This window comes from Balaenoptera physalus (genome assembly GCF_965194825.1).
Source record: "Balaenoptera physalus genome assembly, chromosome: X".
NCBI classification, from domain to species: domain Eukaryota; kingdom Metazoa; phylum Chordata; class Mammalia; order Artiodactyla; family Balaenopteridae; genus Balaenoptera; species Balaenoptera physalus.
Window position 1 is genome coordinate 14345836 of NC_138903.1, and position 21890 is coordinate 14367725.

Sequence of the window (21890 nt, forward strand, 5' to 3'; positions counted from 1 at the left end):
TGTGTGTCCTGAAGCCAAACAAACCGAAATGTTGGGAGTTCCGAGTAGAGCAAGGTTTATTGATTGAGAGGGCGCCAGCCGAGAAGATGGGAAATGTAGGCTGATCTCAGATCCATTTTACTGGCTGGCCTGGGGGTAAGGTTTTTAAAGGCAAAAGGGGCAGAAGGGTGTGTGATCGGTCCGCGCACAGTTCTCTGTTGGTGCGTGGGCAGGTGACGGTAATGTTTTGCGAGTCAACATCGTCAACCTGGTTCCAACCAGTCTGGGGTCTACTGCCTGTGCTCGGCATGTAGCCACCATCCATCACCAGCATTGGGGTTGTAGTTCCTGCAGAACAACTCAAAGATATGCATCAGACTGTCACGTATATCCCTTGAGGAGGAACTAGGGCTATGTATTATCACTGAACTATTGTTTCTCGACTGCTTCTCCTTTGTTTCTGCATCTTCTCACTTCCCCAATTAGTAACTGCTTGAGTCTGCTCTTTGGAACTCAGGGAAAGCTTAGGAGACTAAAGCCTTTTTCTACAAACAAGAAACAGAGGACATGGAAAGGCTTTTGTACCCGGGAGGGCCCTGCAGGGTCCTGCTTGGTTTCAGTTTAATAACATGTGTACCTGCTGTATACATGGGAGAGACCCAGGAAAACTGAGTAACTCTTCAAAATAGCCCAAGCCACCACCTTCAATACCATCTCCAGCTAAAGACGGAAGATGTATTTGTCAGGGAGCCAGTTATGGAAGGTGACCAGGCAAAACACAGTAATCAAGGGTGAGGTTGTTATACAGATTTAAGTCCCTGCCTTCTCCACTGAGAAGAGTTCCAGAGATATAGAGTCCTCAGTCTCTCCCGGGTACAAAGGACTCACCTTTACAAACAAAGGTTTCCCTTATAAGTGTAAATAAATGTCTCTTAAAAAGGGCAACTTCTATTCAGTTTTCAGAGCTTTTCCTGTGTCTGCTGTTTCTTTAAAATAATCAGCCTAAAATAATCCTTATGCCAAAGAGACAGATTTGGGGGGCAAATTCTGCTCCCCTTCACTTCCGCCAGCACCTGACACCATGTGTCGCTCATCCTGGGGGCTCAAGATACATTTGTCGAATGACTGATGTATAATACCTTTCTATGTGCTCCACTACCGTAGGCAGCCATGCTATTACCATTCTGCGCTTCGCTGAATTCCAAGTTCAACGGGTGTCTCCAAAAGAGAAAATCTCATGTAGCAACAACAAAGAGGCTGCTTTGCTGCTTCTTAATCATTAGCCCGAAGGTAAGCACTCTGTTATAAGTAACTTTAGAAGTCAGAATTACTACAATTGAAAACTCCCATTTAAGCCAGACTACCTCTTTGTGCTGTTCAAGCATCCCCTCTGTGCTTACATACCTCTCTCTAGGAGGCCTACACCAGCTTTTAACCTATCTTGTGGGCTTTTCATTTGGAGCCTCTTGTGATCTTCAAGCTGTAATTTTCACAAGTGGAGCCCTAACGCTCTTTAATATTTTTGTTTACCAGAATCATTCATTTCATTTCTGCATGTGTTTCGTAGATGAATTTTCTGTAGCAGTTCACAAAATAATGCTTTACAGCATTAAGAGAAAACAGTCAAAGGCCAAAGACAACCACAACAAAATTAACCGAGCAGTTAAAATATTTAAATCAGTTTCAGAAGGCTCAAATGTAAGCACCAACTAAGTCATCTCAAGTACATTCAACAGGGAAATCAGGAAGCATACTGGATGAGAATGTCGTACAACTGGCCCAGGACGAGAGCAGGTGAGGGAGGCGCAGGGTTGGATCCTGTCCTTATTTTAAAATTTGGTATTTTGCTCTTTGTAAATTTTTTTTTATGAATTTTGGTTTTTTAAAATCTTACATTAAAATATTACTGATGCTTCCGCCAAAAGTCAAACAGAATTACCACGTGACCCAGCAATTCCACTCCTAGGTATAACCGTTTACCAAAAGAGTTAAAAACAGATACTCAGTTATTTACAGGAATTCCCTGGCAGTCCAGCAGTTAAGGATTCTGTGCTCTCACTACGGAGGGCCCGGGTTGGATCCCTGGTCGGGGAACTAAGATCCCACAAGCCCCACGGCGTGGCAAAAACAAAAAACAAAAACAAAGAAACAAACAAAATTTATTTACACATGAATGTTCACAGCAGCGTTATCCAAAAAAGCCAAAAGGTAGAAACAACTCAAATGTCCATCAACGGATGAATGAATAAACAAATTGTAGTCTAATCCATACCAGGAAATTCTATTCAGCCACAAGGAAGAACTGACATAGGCCACAACATGGATGAACCTTGAAAACATCAAGCTCAGTGAAAGAAGCCAGACACGAGAGGCCATGTTTATATGATTCCACTAATATGAAATATCCAGAATAGGCCAATCCATAGAAATAGAAAGGAGATAAGTGGTTGCGTGGGCAGCTGGGAAGAGGGATGGAACCAGATGAAGGTGGTGGTTGCACAGCACTGCGAATGTACCCAATGCTACTGCACTTGAAATGGTTAATCTATGTTATGTGAATTTCACCTCAAGTAAATATATATATATATGTTACTGATCTTGATTCCTGAGTTTTTTTATGCCCCCTTAAATTCTGTGCCTGAGGCCAGGGCCTTACTTACCACCCCCAGTCTTGGACCTGTTTCATTTTACTTTTTACTACAAACAAACAGAGTGAAAAACTGAAATAAGCTTGGTTCACATGCAAATCTGTGGCTGAATTCCAGGTAACAGAATGACTCATTTTTGACACAAAATTAGTTATTGCGTGTGCCCTGCCGGCCTTCCCATATAGCCCAGAGAAGGCTCAGTTACTTGGATCCTTCCTCACCACCTGGACGTCACCATACACCAGACAAGACACCAACACACTTTCTGCCCATTGAAGTTGCTGGGAAAAGTTTAATTGGCTACAGAAATTTGCAGGAACCAAAGGTCACCTCTGGGGGAAAAAGAAAACTACCCCTTTGATTCTGGTTCATGAAAGTGCATATTATTAGATTCCCCTCGAGGCTGTACATCCCATGTTTGGTGGAGAAAACAGTGATTCTATGAGTGTGGTGATTTCCTTAGATAGTTCCTTCATCTTGGCTTCGGTTACTTCAGAGCCTTAAAAAAAAAAAATATAAGTATTAGCCACATCAGCAGCTGAATAATATGCCTTGCAAGTATCTCCAACTAATCTTTGCACCATTTTGGTTTGCTTCTGAAGGTCTCCATGTCTGAGGCAAACCTAAATAGACCCGGATGTGCATTCCCTGGTGAACAGGAATGTTCTGCCCCTAAGTGAAATAAGAAGAGAAATCACACTGGAGCGATTGACTCTGTACGAATTTTCCAAAAGCTGCTGTCCCTGCTAAAGAGCAGGGCTGTCCAGGCAGCATCTGCCTCTGAGCATGAATGGAATAAAGCCATCCAGGAGCCGTGAGGGACATAAGCTGCCCTTGGAAGCCAAGCCAGTCTCTGGCATCTCCCTACAAAGAAAGAAAACACTATTTTATTTTCTACAAATCCAAGGAAATCTGCTTTTCCATGAGTGACCTAGACCAGGGGTCAGCACACTGTGTTTGGAAATCAAGTTTTATTGGGACACAGCCCTGCCCATCTATGTACATACTGTCCAAGCCTGCTCTCCCTCTCCAACGCACTGGAGCGCCCACAAAGCCGAAAACAGTCACTGTCTGGCCCTTTACAGAACAAGTTTGCTGACCCCTCAGCTACACTATCAGCCTCCACGTATCCATTTATAGGTGCACGGATATATTTATTCCTGGTCTCAGGCGCATTCCTAACTGCCTGCTTTCTCAGGTGCATTCCAGATTCCCAGAAGCACAATCAGCTGTCAAGTCCGTCCTGCTAACTATGCAAACAGGAGCATCCCAGGGGAGCAGGATCCTGCGAGACAAGTCCTGTGATGCTCCCTTCTACACCAAGAAGACAGCTTGTCTGTAAAACAAACAAGAACTTAAAGGTTCCATCTCACTCACCCTCTCAGGCAGTCCTGGTGATGCCAAGTCATGTATCAGTTTCAGCTGATTTCCAACTCAGCTATCCTTGGCTCTGAAAAGCTGTCATCACTGGCATCGCTGTATCTATCACTAGAGCAAAAGACGAATTAACTTAGCAAGGTGTAAAAAAACTCTGGACAATTATCCTATTTACAATCCTAAACACTTTCCATAATTAACCCCCAGTAAGAGAAGATACTAAGGAATATTCTATTATTACTTCCATAGTCACTCCAGGAAGAAGTTAGTCCAACCACAACCAACGGTCTCCTTCTTTTGTCAGAGGAACTGATCACTTGCTTGTATCTTAAAATTGGAAGTACCTTATTCAGAAAATTTATAAAAGCATTTCAATTTAGACTGAAATTTATAACCTTCTGAAGACCACTAATATAGGTCAACAGCATGAAAGTTTTCCATTCCAATAAACATTCTAGTACGTCCAAGGGTTTGAGAAATAATTTGCACAATTTTGTTATTCTCAAATTAGAAACTTTATGTGATGCCCCAACTACCTCAAGTTACATGTAGTATTCAAAGTAGGACTGATTATTGACTTAGATGCCGCCATCTTGGGTTCCTGAAGAAATACACCTTCTCCATGAGATAGGCCTGCAATTGTACTTTCACTTTGAGCCACGGACTCAGTTTGGGGTTCCTCTTGCTTGGTCCCAAGTAAGTCAGCAGGTTGATCAACCCCTCAAGAGTTCTACTGATCTACGAAGATGACATTGTCAGGAAGTGTTTTATGCCTGACCCATTCCTAGCCTTGGCCAAGTTTTTGCTGACTTATAGCAATAGAAGTCTGAATTCCATAAGAGGTGAAAATCCACTTTTTTTTAAAGAGAGGAGAGGGAACAATTGGAGAAACCCTATGCTGACAGGCTAGGAAACAAAGATTTACCCTAAACATATGGAGTAAATATCAATAAATACATAAACAAAATCATAACAGACAACCTCACTCTCCTCCCTGACTTTTGGACAAAATACTGGAAAGGCGGAGGGTGGGGCTAGAGTATGGAGAAGACACAGAAAAAGATCAAGAATTGGCAGAAAAGACAAGATTACTTAGATGAACAAAGAAATCAACATATCCTTAAAACCAATCAAGTAGGGGCTTCCCTGGTGGCGCAGTGGTTGAGAGTCCGCCTGCCGATGCAGGGGACACGGGTTCGAGCCCTGGTCCGGGAAGATCCCACATGCCACGGAGCAACTAAGCCCGTGCGCCACAACTACTGAGCCTGCGCGTCTGGAGCTGTGCTCCGCAACGAGAGGCCGCGACAGTGAGAGGCCCGCGCACCGCGATGAAGAGTGGCCCCAACTCGCCACAACTGGAGAAAGCCCTCGCACAGAAACGAAGACCCAACACAGCCAAAAATAAATAAATAAATAAATTAATTTTTAAAAAAACCCAATCAAGTAGAAGATACCTCCTAGTTAGATTTTAATTCAGGAAAACCACTTCTACTGTTACAAAAGGGTTTCCAATAAAGAAAACACAGGAATAACCAAAGAAAATATTTTTTTAAAAAACAGCCCCCCAGAACTGATATATCCTTATCCATGCACTCTCACTACACAAACGTTGAGTCCTTCCTGGTCCTCTGCAACAAAAGGGCATTTGGAAGATGCACTCAACTCCCTATGTGAGAAGACATGAAGGTCAAGGATGTTCAAGTGGCTCACTAGGCACACGGCTCGTTCAAGGTAGGACCAGGATCCCCGTCATGCTAACCCAGGCCACAAGCTCCAGTCTAAGCTGTGTGCTGCAGTGGGCCCCACAGGGCATGTACCCTGACACCACAAGTGAGAAGGTCCAAAGGGCCAAGGGAACTCCATTTTCGCAAGTATCTCCAGCCTCCTTCCCCACCTCTGAGCCCGTGGAAGAGCGGGGTGGGCCTACACCTTCGCCCTCACACTCCTGCTTGTACTAGTTATTAGCCACATGCCTTCGCACTGGTCACGTGACTCCTGAGAGTCTAGAAAAAAGTAGTAACAATACCTACCACCTCATCAAAATGTTATGAGGGCCAAAAGAGAATGCATAAATGTGCTCTGAAACTATATGAAAATATGAGCTGTTGCTGTTTATGGGGGTTATGTGTTTACAACACGATATCTCTCAAAAAGTCATGGAAATATAAAGAAGCGGCAAAAACTGCCAAGTGCATGATTTTCAGAAGTCTTTCCTGTGCCAAGAGTAATTCCCTACCCACTTCAGCAAGTGGACTTGGGTGGGTCTAACCTAATGGCTCTCATTTCCTGTCTGCTGGCTGTCAGCCCCAAACTCTGCCAACGCATCAAAATGGCACAGGTCGAGTCTAACAAAGGGAAGCTCCAAGGCAAACGACTGGGTTTACTAATTTTCTTTCATATGTGTTCAGGGGCGGAGGTAGAACAACCACATAAACCACAACACTCAAGAACAGAATTCTCGGGCTTCCCTGGTGGCGCAGTGGTTGAGAATCTGCCTGCCAATGCAGGGGATACGGGTTCGAGCCCTGGTCTGGGAAGATCCCACATGCCGCGGAGCAACTAGGCCCGTGAGCCACAACTACTGAGCCTGCGCGTCTGGAGCCCGTGCTCCGCAACAAGAGAGGCCGCGATAGTGAGAGGCCCGCGCACCGCGATGAAGAGTGGCCCCCGCTTGCCGCAACTAGAGAAAGCCCTCGCACAGAAACGAAGACCCAACACAGCCAAAAATAAATTAATTAATTAATTAAAAAGAAAAAAACCCAGAATTCTCAAAATAGGCAATGCTGCTATAAACATGCTGATTTTATGGCATTCATGCTCCAGCAAAACACAAGTGCTAGAAACACAATTCCACATGCAGAGCAGCAGTGGTTCCTGCACATCCAATAAAATGTGGGTGCTGCTCTGTGCCATGTAAGACTTAGGGCTTCATTTTTGTTTCACACAGAATGAACTTAAGTCATAAGATACTTATCGGGGCATATTTTCACTTAATTCGAGACATCTCAGCTCTATCTTAAGACAACTTGTCTTTTTAAATAACCTCTGTACATACACACACACACACACACACACACACACACACACACACACACACACACTTCTCAGTGGGGAGAGTTATTAGATATTAGGGTCTTACATGTTAAATTTTTTGAAATGCCGCAGTATACAGAACTATTCGTGTGTGCCTTGTTACATATGAGGAGCAGAAAGTTTTAAACCTGCACTTTCCGATGTGGTAGCCACAAGCCGCAGTAGCTATCTAAATTTAAATCAACTAAAACCAAATAAAATTTAAAATTCCATTCCTCACGTGTACACACTGAGCCACACTTCAAGTGCTCAATAGCCATGTGTGGTTGGCAGCTGCCATATTGGACAGTGCAGATTATAGAACATTTCCATCACTGCAAAAAGTTCTATTGGATAGCATTGATTTAAAAACAAATGAATGATGATTTTTTTTTTAAAAAAAAAACTCTAATCACCATGCAATGGTTCTCCTTATCACGCCCTAAGAAAGGTTTTTTTAAGGTCTGGCTATGTACAGTCAAAATCACAGCAACTCTCTCTCATACATGCATGTACCCCCCAAATAACAGAAGCACTCTTTTTAAAAGTTTTTTACTGTACTATTTCTTACAAGACAAAATCAAAATCACCAGCGGCAACGCATGGGAATCGCTATTCTTAAACACTGGCTGGACTTACAAGACTTGACCACCATGGTCTACATGTGGTTCTTTGACAAACAAAAGGCTTGTCGTAGTCAAGTTTGTTTGTCCAAGACTCCTGGTTCCTAATAAATTCCCAATATAAGAAAACATATATTCCAAGGCACCAGGGCAAGGGTAGAGTAATGCCTCATATAGTCCACCTTCTTTGCTACCCTGATGCAGCCGTTAAACCATTTCTTCTCCATTAACAGAAGGAGGTGATCGGAGTTTTAAAATATTTTAATAGCATACTTAAGATTCCCAGCATGCATACATTCCTATAATACTTTATATCAAAATCCATTTCATATGGAGAAAGCATGTTTTAAAACAGGTTGCCATGCACACAGTTTCCCCCAAAGCATTGTTATTGCTATACTTACTTCCTTCTCAAAGAGCCCCTGGAAGCCATAAAATATAAGAGCAATGGAATAAAAACTTAGTACGCTTTGAATGAGTTTTGCATTGAATAGTAAATGGTAGAACACAACCCTAGCAGGGCGTTAAAAGCACAGTAGTCTATATCACTATTAACTCTGTCCCTGGCTGGCACCACATCATCTGCAGGCAGTGAATCACGATCAATAAAGAGCACCTTTTAAGCAACATTTAATCCCTGAGGGAAGGCATACTCAAATGGGGTTTATCAGCAGTTCTTTACAAGAAAAAGTCTCCAGGTATGGTTCTGGAGTCCAACAATAAGGGAGGGGGGCTGTTTTAAAGATGTTTAAAAGAACTGTCAAAAAAGAAAGCAAAAAAGAATCTTTTTTTCCAGTTCACTTTTGCTTGAAATGTAACAAAGGAGGAAAAGTAGTATTTTTATATCAGTTGAAAGTTTACAAAGCACCATCTCGACTGTTCCTCACAGCAACCCTAAAGGATGAAGATCCTGAGGTTTAGGACTGGGGACTTGGGAAAAAATTACCCAGTAAGTGGCAGATCCAGAAAATAAACCCACAGCACCCGCTCTATCTGCCCACACTGTCCCCACAAAAATAAAACATTTGCACCTTATACTGCAAGAATGGCCCCTGGCAACATCAACCATGTAGCCCAAAAGTTAAAATAAAAAGCAAGGTGATTCCAAGTTTAAAACAGTGCTGGAAAATGCACATTAGATTCACACAGGAGAAAAAGAGTATCTTACTCTTCTAGTCAAATAGAAAGAGACACCCAAAGTGGGATAAGGATGACTTAGAGGGAGAAATGCACACTCTCTGTATAATCAGCGGAGAGGCTACACCCACCTCTGATGCCCACCGTCAGTAACAATTTGGGGAACCAGCATCCTAACAGGCTACAGATTGGCATTCCCTTCTCACTAAGCACTTCAGGAATGTATAACAGGAGCCACGGGAGACGTGAGAGCCGAAGCCAAAGCACTAAACCCTCTGGGGGAGTTCAGGCTGTTCCGTATGGATTTGTGTACATTTTATGCTGTGAGTTAAGGGAAGCCATTTAGAGATTCAAGCTCCAAAATAATGTAGGAAGAGCATTCTGACAGCAGAAGATGGATTGAGAAAAGGAAAGCTGGAGGCCTGGAGACCAGGTAGGAGGCTTTGAGTAGGCAAGAGATGAAGGAGACAGGAACTAAGGTGAAATTAATAATAGCACAATAATAATTCCCATTTAATTTCCTACCATAGACCAGGCACTGTGCTAAGCGCTTTCCATTTAGAATAAAACGTCCTCTTCATCACTACCATGTGAAGTGAGTACTATTACCATCCCCTTTTTATAAAGACTATCTTAGCTGGAGGTCTGTATCTGAGGACCCCTAGAAGACTATCGATGGATGGGAGGCTTTTGGGATATGAATACCGTTCCAATTGCTATGTGTGTGTGCAGTTTTCCAGGAAGTGGGTCCACAGCTTTCATCACTTTCTTGGAAGGTGATTTGTCAGCCTCAAAATGTAGAGAACCATTATACTACCCGATGAGTCCCCCAGGACAGGGTGTGTGTTCTTACTGGACTTGCAGTTGATTCTCTTGCACCCAGCACCATGGCTGGGATGGCGTGAGCTCCAGCACATGTGGCGCATTGAGTGGATGCTGAAGCACGCAGCCATCAAACAGCAAGAGCATCATGCAACTTGGAAAAATGTGTACGAGGTGTTCAGTTCAAAAGACAGGCTTTTGTAATTAATAAAGACTCTGTGGTGATGCTTTGAGAACATACGAATATCCTGTTTTCCGAAACCTTTCATCCAATGGTTTTGGCATCCAATGGTTTTGGCATCCACTGATGATCCTTATTTGACTCAGTTATTACATTGGGGGTTGCATCTACATTTTTTTTAATTGGCCTTTTTTTTTTGAGTATTATTATGGAATTTTTAAAAAATGTAATGTGTTATAATCCAATTTTGTCATTATTGTTTTTGATGTTCAAACTGTCCAAAGTGAGCCCCTTTCAAGTGGCTTCTTTGACCTTATACAAAATCTCCCCCTTGGTTTTTGAACTCTTCCTTCCTTTAAGTCTAGCGATACATTCTGGGCTCATCTTGTACTTTCCCTGCCCCAGACCTGAAACCAACCATTTCTTCCAGGAACCCTAGTTCATTTCAGTGGGGGATGGTATTTTAGAAACTAAAATGGAAAAAAATGTTTCTTTACAAAAGAGACGTCCACACAGTCACTACCTTAACCAGGTGATAAACTCAGCATCATCCACCGTGTGACAACAGAGGGAAGGTTATGTGCCTTACATGTCTCCTGACGTGTCCTTATAAAGTCTACAACAGCCCCAATGAACTATTCTTCCCAAAATGTCTAACCTGATTCTAATCATGAGAAAACAATCAGTGAATCCAAATTCTGGTCATTGCTACAAGACAATTGGCCTGGCCTCTTTATAAAAGTCAATGTTATGCAGAACTAAAAACGAGAGGGCGATTTACCCAGATTAAAAGAAACTAAGGAAACATAACCAAATGAACCTCAAATTGAGCACTGATTACATTTTTTTGATTTCAAAAAAAAGCTAAAGATACATTTGGGGATAAATGGGGAAATTTAAATATGGACTGGATATTACATGATGTCATTGAATTAATGTTAATTTTCTTAGGTGTGATCATGATACTGCATTTACGTGAGAAAATGTCTTCAGTTTTAGAAAATGAATGATAAAGTATCTAGGAGTGAAGTGCTATGATGTTTGCAACTTATAAATGATTCAGAAATAAGTATATACACAGAGAAAGAGAGAATCAAACGTGGTAAAAAGGCAACAATTCATGAATCTAGGTGAAAGGTTTACAAGTATTCACTGTACTATTCTTTCATCTTTTCTGTAGGCTTGAAAGTTTTCAAAATAAAAGAATCAGGAAAAATACACACACACACACACACACACACACACACACACACACTCACTATTATGATTACAAGCGTGAAAGGAGTCATATACGGATATGGACTAAAGACTGGAAGGAAAGACTCAAAAGCGAGCACAGTGACTATGTTAGGTTTATAGGTTTATGGATCCTTTTTCCTTTTTTCCCAATTTTCTGTAATGCCTCAGCTAGAAGTCCAGAGAAAACAAAATCTTCCCAGGCTGGAAGCCAGCATGTCACTTAGAAGGAAAAGCCCAGTAGTCACGGGAGAGAGATCAGAGACAATGGCGAAGGAAATGGGTGCCTTCGCTCCCTGACTGCTGCCGAGATTCAAAGAGAAAAGTGAAGAGGGAAGCCCGAGCTTGCAGGAGAGAAGGGACTCAGATCCCAGGAGCACACCCGGGCTCAGGAAATGGAAGGCGCTGACTCCAGCTCTGTACTTCCTTTAAGGACCCTCCGATTATGAAGTAGTTTCAACTTCTGAGTTTGGTCTGAAACGATCAAGCTAATACAGTTCATGGTGGAGTTAACTTCCCTCCTTTTTCTGTACTGGCCTGCCTCCTGTCTCACCACAAAAAGATGATTTCTCTGCATAAGAGATAGTATGTATTGGGTGGAGACATGGAATCTAAGATCCTAAAACCTGGAATAAAATGCTACTCACATGTCTTAAGATTCCGGTTTTATACTTTAAAAACATGTTTCCCAAAAGAGCTGCATTTCTGTGAACTGTGGACTGAACTCCATTTCAGTTCTTGCTTTCAGACATAGAACACACAGAACAAGCACTATCTAAGCACAAGAGTTTTACTCTGACCTGACAGAGGGGCATGATAAATGTTGGAATCATAAAAACTGGAAGTCGTTCCTGACCTCGGTGTGGAGTGATTGCACCTCAGGGCCTTGCAGGGCAGCCCCAGAGACACGCGGACTGAAAAACAACCTACGAACTTTAGACTCCCATCCCTCTTCTCTTTCCAGTTGCTTAAAAATGGAATTCTAAAACAACAAGGTCCTACTGTATAGCACAGGGAACTATATTCAATATCACGTAATAAACCATAATGGAAAAGAATATATATATAAAACTGAATCACCTTGCTGTACACCAGAAACTAACACAACACTGTAAATCAACTATACTGCAATTTAAAAAAAAAAATGGAATTCTGGACAAAGATCATGTGCTTTGTTTCTAGATACTGAAAAACTCGCAATTATAAGAACCTTTGGATATTCTATTTAGTATAAATCTACAATTTTTTATTACAATTATATGAAGCAGTCTCATTCCATTACATCATACACCAGCAAAGCCATGCAAATTTGTGGATACCGTTTAAACATGGGACAAATTATATTTAGACACCAGGGGAGAGATGTCAGCAAGTAATTACAATGATTTATTTAATGGACCATAATTTCCCATTGGATTTCTTTATTCTAAAAATGGTTTATTAGACTTGTGCAAAAGAGTTAACACAGCAGGCCTGAGGCTGCTATCTTTAGAAGGGCCTGCTTGCTGGAGAACTTAGCTTTCAGAACGTTTTCTCCATTACTAACTGATAAGGTCATTTCATTGGGCCTAGGCTGTTTGTACAAGCAAGGTGATTTGTGGTGAACGCTTGCTATCCTTCTGGGAGCCTGGAATTTGGGTGGTTGCTAGGCAGAGAATGCCCATGTGACCAGTCTCCTATAGAAACTCTAAACTCTTAAGTGTCAAATGGGCTTCTCTGGGCATAAACATTACACACTGCATTTTTACTGCTGGAGGGAGGGTGAGCTCTGTGTGACCTCTCACAGGAGGGAGAGAACATAGGAAACCTGCAGATAGATTTCTCCAGACTCTACTTATACCTCTTTCCCTTACTGAGCCAGCTGTGTATGTTTACTCTGTCACTGAAATGAATTTTAGCCATGAGTACAACTATATTCTGATTACCTCTAGTCAATCATTGAATGTGTGGGTGGTCTTGGGGGACCCCCAAAACAAGACTTAGTTTGATTTTGCAAGTACTTCTGAGTAGCTTATAAAAACCTAAAAAAAAATTAAAAATACTATCCTAAAACTATTATGCCTCTTGAACAGACCACCACAGGTGGTGGACCTGGTCTTCGTAACTGCTGCCATTCTATAGATACCAGAGTAGCTGAGAGTTCAGCTTACCAGCTCTAGATCCCAAAATAATATTCTTACTGCAACTTCCCAGGCAATAAAAGATAAATGTTCTCCACGAAGCAGAAAGCAAAGGTTAGAGCCCAGGTGTATTGGCTCAAAGCCAAGGATTTTTTACATTGTGGGTTTTAAAGACATCAGCTGCACATGTGCCATACATTTAAATAATATCAGCCAATTTCTGGGAAAGGAAGTCATTAGTCTAGTGTTCATATTTCTTGTCACATTTGTTTAGGATTGATTACAGACAGTAATCTTGTTTGACAGAAATACAGTCCCAACTCAGCTCACATTAGAGCCTGGCCATCAAAGCAGTTATTTGCTTTTCAATGCTCACTAACACCATGGAGCCAGGCAGAGAGGAGCTGAAGTGCAAGGTTCCTCTGGAATCCTAGGGTCTGCCACTGGATTAAGTCATGGGCACCATTCTTAGTTGGAAAACCCCCTGCAAGGTGTCAAGATTATACTAGACTATATCCTCCCCTGCTACCTACATTTAGTACTGTAATGGGTAGTAAGCAACCACTGCATACTAGGGAGCCAGGGAGACAAAGATAAATAAGATGCTGGCTGCTCTTAAGGACCGCACCAGTTGGTGGCTGATAGACAGGAATTCTCTGACCACCATGGAAGCCTGCTAGTCAGCTGTGATCCCAATCCCAGCATCAGAGTCTTGTTAAGAGATCTTTCCTTCCTTTCTGAGACACTGTGCCTCGCTCAGGAGTTGCTGGCAAGCAGTCACTTTTCTCAGAAACTACTGGTGAGCTTTACCCAGAGACCACCAGGCCCCAGGCAAGAACTGGCGGGCCAGCCAGCACACAGGTGGGCGGGCCACACAAACCAGACGCCATTTCTATATTAGTTGATGCTTGCAAACAACCAGATAGTTATGCATGAACGATTATGTGTGTGTATTTCTCCCAGCCATCTCACTCGTTCCACTGTCATCCTCCTTTCACGTGTGAGCACCTGAAATAATGGAGACAATAAAGTGGCTGGGAAGGGTCAGAGCATATATCCAACACGGGACCACACTGGCATGTCCAATCTGCTGTGTAAGCCATGCAGCCTCACAGCACAGGAAGCTCATCTTCATATGCAATCTCATGCAGAACCAGGCCACGTGAGCCAGGAAAAGTGGAGCTGAAGCTCCACTGAAGTAGGGAAGCTGAAGCAGGGAAGAGCCTGGAAACGCCCCCCATCCCAGTCTACTCCTCATGGCAGCCTGGATTCCAGCTCCACAAGGCACGGTGTGAGAAGCACTGCACTGGTTCAAGAGTGCAGGGAGTGATCATTAAGTCATTAAGAGGCCCAACATGCAAAATATGTAAAGCTGTTCCCATCTGAACACACAGTTAAAGGAAATGCTAGAGAGCTGTGAGTCTCTCCTAGCAGGTAATATCGCAAACAAGCAGGCTTGTGTAACAAAGCACACACAGACACACCACACAGCGATCCTGGCAGTCCTCAAATGCAATATCGCCAGGCTCATTTGCTAGGATGAGGGTCCACAATGGTAATCTTCTAAACACGATATATCCAGTTATTGTGGTAATAACCCCTACCTAAGCACATGATTCCGGCTAGTTCCTTTCACTTTGAAAGTTATTACATACAATATTCTTAGATGAGAGGAAGTAAAGATGTAAATTCTCCCCAAACGAGTATTTAAATATAAAGAAATTTTAATGAAAATCCCTAAGGGATTTTTTTATTCAAACTTGACTCTAAAAATCATTATACAGGTCCTCCAGAAGAGAGCAAAACACATTTTTAAAAATGTTAAATAAAAATGAGAGTAGGGTAGATACGGGCTTGATTTACAATAATCCTATGATAATGGCAAGGGTGGTAAGGATTCAGAAAAAAGAGATGAAATCACCAATGGAACAAAACAGAAATCCCTGAAACAAATCTAAATTACTTCATTGGCAGGGGTGGGGGGTGGGGGGTGGGGGGGCAGTGTAAGGGGGATGCAGATTCCCTACCTCACACAATACACCAAAAATAAAGTCCATATAAGTTACAAATTGAAACCATATCAGTCTCCCAAGGCAATAGAAATAAAAACAAAAATAAAGAAATGGGACCTAATCAAACTTACAAGCTTTTACACAGCAAAGGAAACCATAAAAAAACCAAAAAGACAACCTACAGAATGGGAGAAAATATTTGCAAATGATGCCATGGACAAGGGCTTAATCCCCAAAGTATACAAACAACTCATATAACTCAACCAAAAAAAAAAGAAACAACCCAATTGAAAAATGTGCAGAAGACCTAAATAGACATTTCTCCAAAGAACACATACAGATGGCCAACAGGCACATGAAAAGATGCTCAACATCACTAATTATTAGAGAAATGCAAATTGAAACTACCATGAGGTACCACCTCACACCAGTCAGAACACCCATCATTAAAAAGTTTACAAATAACAAATGCTGGAGAGTGTGTGGAGAAAAGGGAACCCTCCTACACTGTTGGTGGGAATGTAAATTGGTGCAGCCACTAGGGAAAACAGTATGGAAGTTGCTCAGAAAACTAAAAATAGAGTTACTACATGATCCAGCAATCCCATTCCTGGGCATATACTTGGACAAAACTATAATTCAAAAAGATACCTGCACCTCTATGTTTATAGCAGCGCTATTCACAATAGCCAAGACATGGAAACAACGTAAATGTCCACTGACAGACGAATGGATAAAGAAGATGTGGTACATAAATACAATGGAATATTACTCAGCCATAAAAAAGAATGAAATAATGCCATTTGCAGCAACAAGGAGGCAACTAGAGATTATCATACTAAGTGAAGTAAGTCAGAAAGAGAGAGACAAATACCATATGATATCACTTATATGTGGAATCTAAAATATAGCACAAATGAACCTATCTACAAAACAGAAACAGACTCACAGACGTAGAGAACAGACTTGTGGTTGCCAGGGTGGGGGGATGGAGAAGGATGTATTAGGAGTTTGGGGTTGTTAGATGCAAACTGTTACATTTAGAATGGATAAACAACAAGGTCCTACTGTAGAGCACAGGGAGCTATATCCCATCTCCTGGGATAAACCATAATGGAAAAGAAAATTTAAAAAAGAATGCATATACATGTATAACTGAGTCACTTAGCTGTACAGCAGAAATTAGCACAACATTGTAAATAAACTATACTTCAATTCAAAAAATTTTAAAAAAGAGAAACCATAAAAGTGCTAGTGGAAAACAAATGGGTAATTATTTATATAATAATCTTTTGATAGGGAAAAACTTTAGGCAGGATACTGAAGACATAATCCATAAAAGTAAAAGATTTGACCACATATAAATAAAAAATACATGAATAAGGACTACATAAAGTATTTAAAACTTTAGGGAAAATAAAAACTAAGATAAAACTAAAAAGAACTAATGAAATTCATTAACAACTTAGAAAAAAAACAAAATCACTTTGAAAAAGTATCTGTAACCTAACAAAGGATTAATGTCCTTTATATATAAAGAGCTTACCAATCATTAAGAAAAAAGGAGGGGATTTCCCTGGTGGCACAGTGGTTAAGAATCCTCCTGCAAATGCAGGGGACATGGGTTCGAGCCCTGGTCCGGGAAGATCCCACATGCCGCAGAGTAACTAAGCCCGCGGGCCACAACTACTGAGCCTGCACCCTAGAGCCCGTGAGCCACAACTACTGAGCCCACGGGCCACAATTACTGAAGCACGCGCGCCTACAGCCTGTGCTCCACAACAAGAGAAGCCACCGCAATGAGAAGCCCACACACCTCAACGAAGACCCAATGCAGCCAAAAATTAATTAGTTAATTAATTAATTTTTTTAAAAAAAGACAAAGGATAATAGCAAAAGGAAAAATAGGGCAAAGGATATGAACAGGCTATTCATAAAACAAAAAGCCAATAAACGTATAAAATATTCATATATATTTATTAATCAAAAAGTCAACAAAAGAAAATCCCTTTTTTAACCTATCAAAATGACAAAAATCTCTAAAACAATACTCAGCATCAGCATGACTTGGAAAGCTGACACATTACCATTGTAGATGTGATTAAGTCATTTTCATTAAGAGAAAAAAGTATGCTTGTTAAGAGGGGAAAAAAATGATTCTCCACTTTTAAAAAAATCCTACAATGATATTAAATTTTATGAGAAACCTAAGATGTTGATAACTGCATCTCAAGTCGCTGCTAAGAACTGTAAGCTGGTTACCTGGAAGACAGCTTGCATCCCTGAAGGAGGTAGGCATTCAGATTCCCAGTTGCCGCAAGTAATAGTCCCAGGTATGGAGGGGAAGGCTTCATTGGCCTAGAAGAAAACTCAGGATGGAATTGGACACCGACAAAATAGGGGTGATCTGAAATGAGAATAGTCATAATGCAATTGAAGCAGATAAATATGAGAAGAGCTTTAAAGGTCTTCTTATCTTTAAATAAGAAAACTCATTAAATGGTAAGATGATTATTTAACTTGTTACCATCATAGCCAGTTATTTTCGTGATCCAACTTGGTAGTAGAATTTCAAATTGCAAAACACATCTCACTAATAAGAGATCCAGCATTTTATTTGTGCAAGGTGTTAGAGTGAGCAAAGTTAAGCAAAAGTTTTTGAATGGGAAGATGATCTGCTTTCCCCAAATCTGCCCGCTATCTAGACCCTTCACAGACGTACAATGGTTCCATTTCCATGGGTGGGGCCCAGGGCAGGCCACCCCAAAACATGCCTAAATGGCATATTGATTATTTTGAATTAAAGTTACTTAAGACTGAGCCGATGGGGACTTCCCTGGTGGCGCAGTGGTTAAGAATCCGCCTGCCAATGCAGGGGACACGGGTTCGAGCCCTGGTCCGGGAAGATCCCACATGCCGCGGAGCAACTAAGCCTGTGCGCCACAACTACTGAGCCTGTGCTCTAGAGCCCGCGAGCCACAGCTACCGAGCCCACGTGCCACAGCTACTGAAGCCCCTGTGCCTAGAGCCCGTGCTCCACAACGAGAAGCCACCGCAATGAGAAGCCTGTGCACCACAACGAAGACCCAACGCAGCCAAAAATAAATAAATGAATTAATTAAAAACAAAAACAATAAAAAAAATAAAATAAATTAAAAAAAACAAAAAAAAAACAAAAAAAAAATTAAAAAAAAAAAGATTGAGCTGATGCAAGAGGGACACTTTGACACACATCCCACCTAGTCTCCTGAAAGCAGGAAATAAATCTCTCTTGTGAAAGGTGTACTTCCCGCCTCTGAAGTGGAAGGATACCCTTATCACCAGAGACAGGGAATTTGGGCAGAGAAGCCTATATAAACACATCTTGTGACTTCTTTAATTTACTACCCAAGCCCAAACTTTGTTTAGATTCTTCACTAATTAAGCACCCAAAGCCTAAGTTTCTTTGTCCTGTTAATTCCTCACATATTTATTGTTTCTTTGTCTAAAAAGTATAAAGGCTGCCTGCTTTGGCCACTTCTTAGGCCCCATTTCTATGAGACCTCCATCTGCACGAGTTAAAATTTGTCTTTCTCCTGCTTATCTGTCTTGGGTCAATTTTATTATTAGTCTAGCCACAAGAACTCAAGAGGGTAGGGGGGAAAGGTCCCCTCCCAGCACCCTGGTATCCTCATACTTAAGGCTAACTGTAAGTCACTCTTTCTCTTAGATGGCTTCAGGCCATTTCCCACAAGGTCTCCTTTCCCAAGGGATGGGTCCCCTGGGAATGCAGCAGATATAACTGCTTTTCTAGTCACAGCTCTGGGCTGGATATTAATCATGGATAGCACCATGAAGCTGAAAAGGCACTCATATTTCAGCCTACGCCAACGTATCTCTTGTGATGAAGAGTCTCCAAGTGATAAAAGGATGCCCTTTCAACATGTTAATGGTGGTTATGGCTCAAGGGGTGAGAGTTCAAGATATTTTTATTTTCTCCCTTATATTGATACTTCTCCGTATCGTGTGAACCTTTACAATGAACACATATTTCTTACATTATCAGAGGACAAATAAAGCTATTACATATTGAGGGTTGTAAGAAGCCCCTATATGAGCAATTCAAGTTCTCCTAGATGTAATAGGAACAGAAAAGTAGCTTTTCTCAGGTATCTGAAATCCCTTGTTTGGGAATGGTAAAAATTAATGGGCAACATTTCCAAATCTGGGTAGAAATTTTCTAAGATTACAAATTCCTCTCCCCACTCAGAACTCTCAAAAACTATGTTTATTCCCAGATTAGGAAGCAACTCCTAATTAGAGATTGGGCAACTCTCTAATCTCATAATTGCTATAGTCAAAGCATGGTCAGTATGTATTCCTTACTTTAAAAGTCATTTTAATGGCCATATACATATCAAACTGAAGATGATAAAATACAAGTTTTATAGGAGGAAGTAAATATAACTTTAAATCTTTCAATGAGATGCTTTATCAAGTGATCTGAAAGTCTAGTATGGAATTCAAAATCACAAATCCCCATCACTTACCACTGAAGACCCAAAACTACTGCTCAGTAGTAAGGAAATGATGATTGAATGGCAATGTCCACTCTCTTAAGGTTATCATTTAAAGCTTAACCCTCATCCTAATAAAATAGGTAGCAGGCTAGCAGAGTGTTCTCATCTAATGGTTATGGAACTTTAGAACAGGAAAGGACTTCAGAAGTAGGGTAAATGTCCAGGTATAGACGCAGAAGCCTGGAGAAGCTTTGTCCTGCTCCTGGTCGGCTAGCTGGGGTTTCAGCTTTCATCGTCTGACTACTAGCTCACGCCTCCCTTTGCACCTGTGGGGCCAGGTGTGTCCTACGGCGCTCACTGCCCGCTTCACAAGCTTTGATGTAAGATCACCATTTGTTCCCTTCTGCAAAGGATTGATCTTTCAATTCTCAAATGATGACGATGATGATCCTTCTCCTATTTTGAGTCTTCTTTATAAAATAGTGGCAGTATCAGATAGTAGTTTTTCACGTTTGTTTTAATTTTTACTCCTTACTTAACTAAAGAAAAGTTGGAAACCCGAAAAAAAATAATAAAGCTTTGCTATACAAAATGGTAGCCCCTGGCCACAGGTGACCATTTAATAAACTCATTCAAATTAACTGAGCACATTTCAAGTGCTAAATAGCCACAAACAGCTAGTGGCTACCATACTGAACAGGGCAGAATACTCCATTATTGCAGCAGATTCTACTGGACAGCTCTGAATCCAGAAAAATCCAGTGTAGAAACCCTCTACATCATACCCAAGAAGAAGCCTCCTTGAATTAGAAGGACATTCAGGTATGAAAGCTTGGTGAGAGGAATGCCACCTTCTCCCAGGAAAGTGTCCCCTCAAGAAGAGAAGAAGAGAAACCACCTGCCCTTAGAAAAGAAAACAATGCCGCTTTAAATTAAAGATGTGATGAATCTTGCAGCACAGCATCTAGGGATGTCTCTGAAAGAAGCCGACAATAATTGTGTTTTTGTACCACTAGAGACAGAAGCTGAGCAACGGATCGTGTCATAGCCAGGGAAAAACTATTTGAATGAATGGATCGTTGCTCTGAATCACTTTACCCAAAAAATCCAATATGAGGAAAGAGACTAAAAACTTTTTATTTTGATGATGTTCTATCAGTCAGACAAAGTATCTTTTAAATAATGCTCTTAATTGCTTTGAAACAAATTCTGACATTATACTAATCTCAAGCTTTGTTGTTCCTTTTAGAACTCCTTCAGGAATGTAGTGATTCATGGATGTGATAAGGGTAGCTAAGATCAAAATCTTCTGGGAAATTTTCCTTAATAAAATGAATTCCCTTGCAGTCAGCTTTTTAAAAATTGCAAGGTTTTACAGCAGGTCTCATTTCCTTTCCAACCCACATGAAATTTGAAAGTGTCAATGGGAAACTAAATCCTTGCATGAAGAAGCTTCTAAGTGTTTGCTGGTAATAATGAGAGACAGGAGAATTAAAGAGAATAAGTACTTGAACAAAGTAAACAAATAGTAATTTGCATAAGAAATTTCTCTGCCCTCTCACATGCCAGACTTAAGAGACTTCAACACCAAACAGTGATCCACACTATAAAAATTGTAAATGATGGGCATTTCCATCACAAGGACTACAGAAAATACATCCTCATATTCTAATTTAAAACTTCAGGCATGGATTGATAATCTTAAGTGGAATGTCCAATGAAAACAAGAAGAACAATAAAATCCCACAGAGGTGGTGGCAGAAGGAGGCTCCAACCTGGTTTAGCTCCAGCCCCAGCAGTGACTGGCTGGATGGCCCTGGCAGGTTGCTTAACCTCTCTGCACTCGGGTCTCCTTCTCCATAAAGTAGGAATAACATCACCTGCCTTGTAAGTTACACAAGGCACGTAGAGTCCCTAGCAAGGGGTCTGGTGAGAAGCATCTAGTGAGTGCACACTCAATGTCCACTGCTTGCCTTCTTTCTGGGTCTGGGTAACATGCTACAGTGGTCAAAGAAGCCTTTCCCAACTTCAGTACTCCTCCCTGCTCGGGACTTCTGAAGTACCTGAACAGTTGAGAGACAGAAAAGGAAAGGGACAGAGAAAAGGAGTTTGAAGTAGAAGAACAGTGACATGGACTAAAATGGAAAAGACAGTAGGAAAGTTAGAAGAAGAGTAAGTAGTTCG

At 41.3% G+C, this 21890-nt stretch overlaps 1 protein-coding gene across 7 annotated transcripts in view; it reads right to left on the minus strand.

Annotated features, from left to right (window-relative positions):
• Positions 1 to 2121: 2121 nt before the first annotated feature.
• CTPS2 (CTP synthase 2) overlaps positions 2122 to 21890 on the minus strand; it is a 130158-nt gene continuing 110389 nt past the window's right edge. For all 7 annotated transcript variants that reach the window (XM_082447162.1, XM_082447161.1, XM_082447166.1 and 4 more), the window contains 3 exons: positions 17470 to 17614; positions 4005 to 4115; positions 2122 to 3126 (listed from right to left, as the gene is read on the minus strand). In XM_082447162.1, the coding sequence (XP_082303288.1) occupies positions 4046 to 4115; positions 17470 to 17614 (215 nt within the window). In that variant the 3' untranslated portion in view covers positions 2122 to 3126; positions 4005 to 4045. The remainder of the gene's footprint in view (positions 3127 to 4004; positions 4116 to 17469; positions 17615 to 21890) is intronic.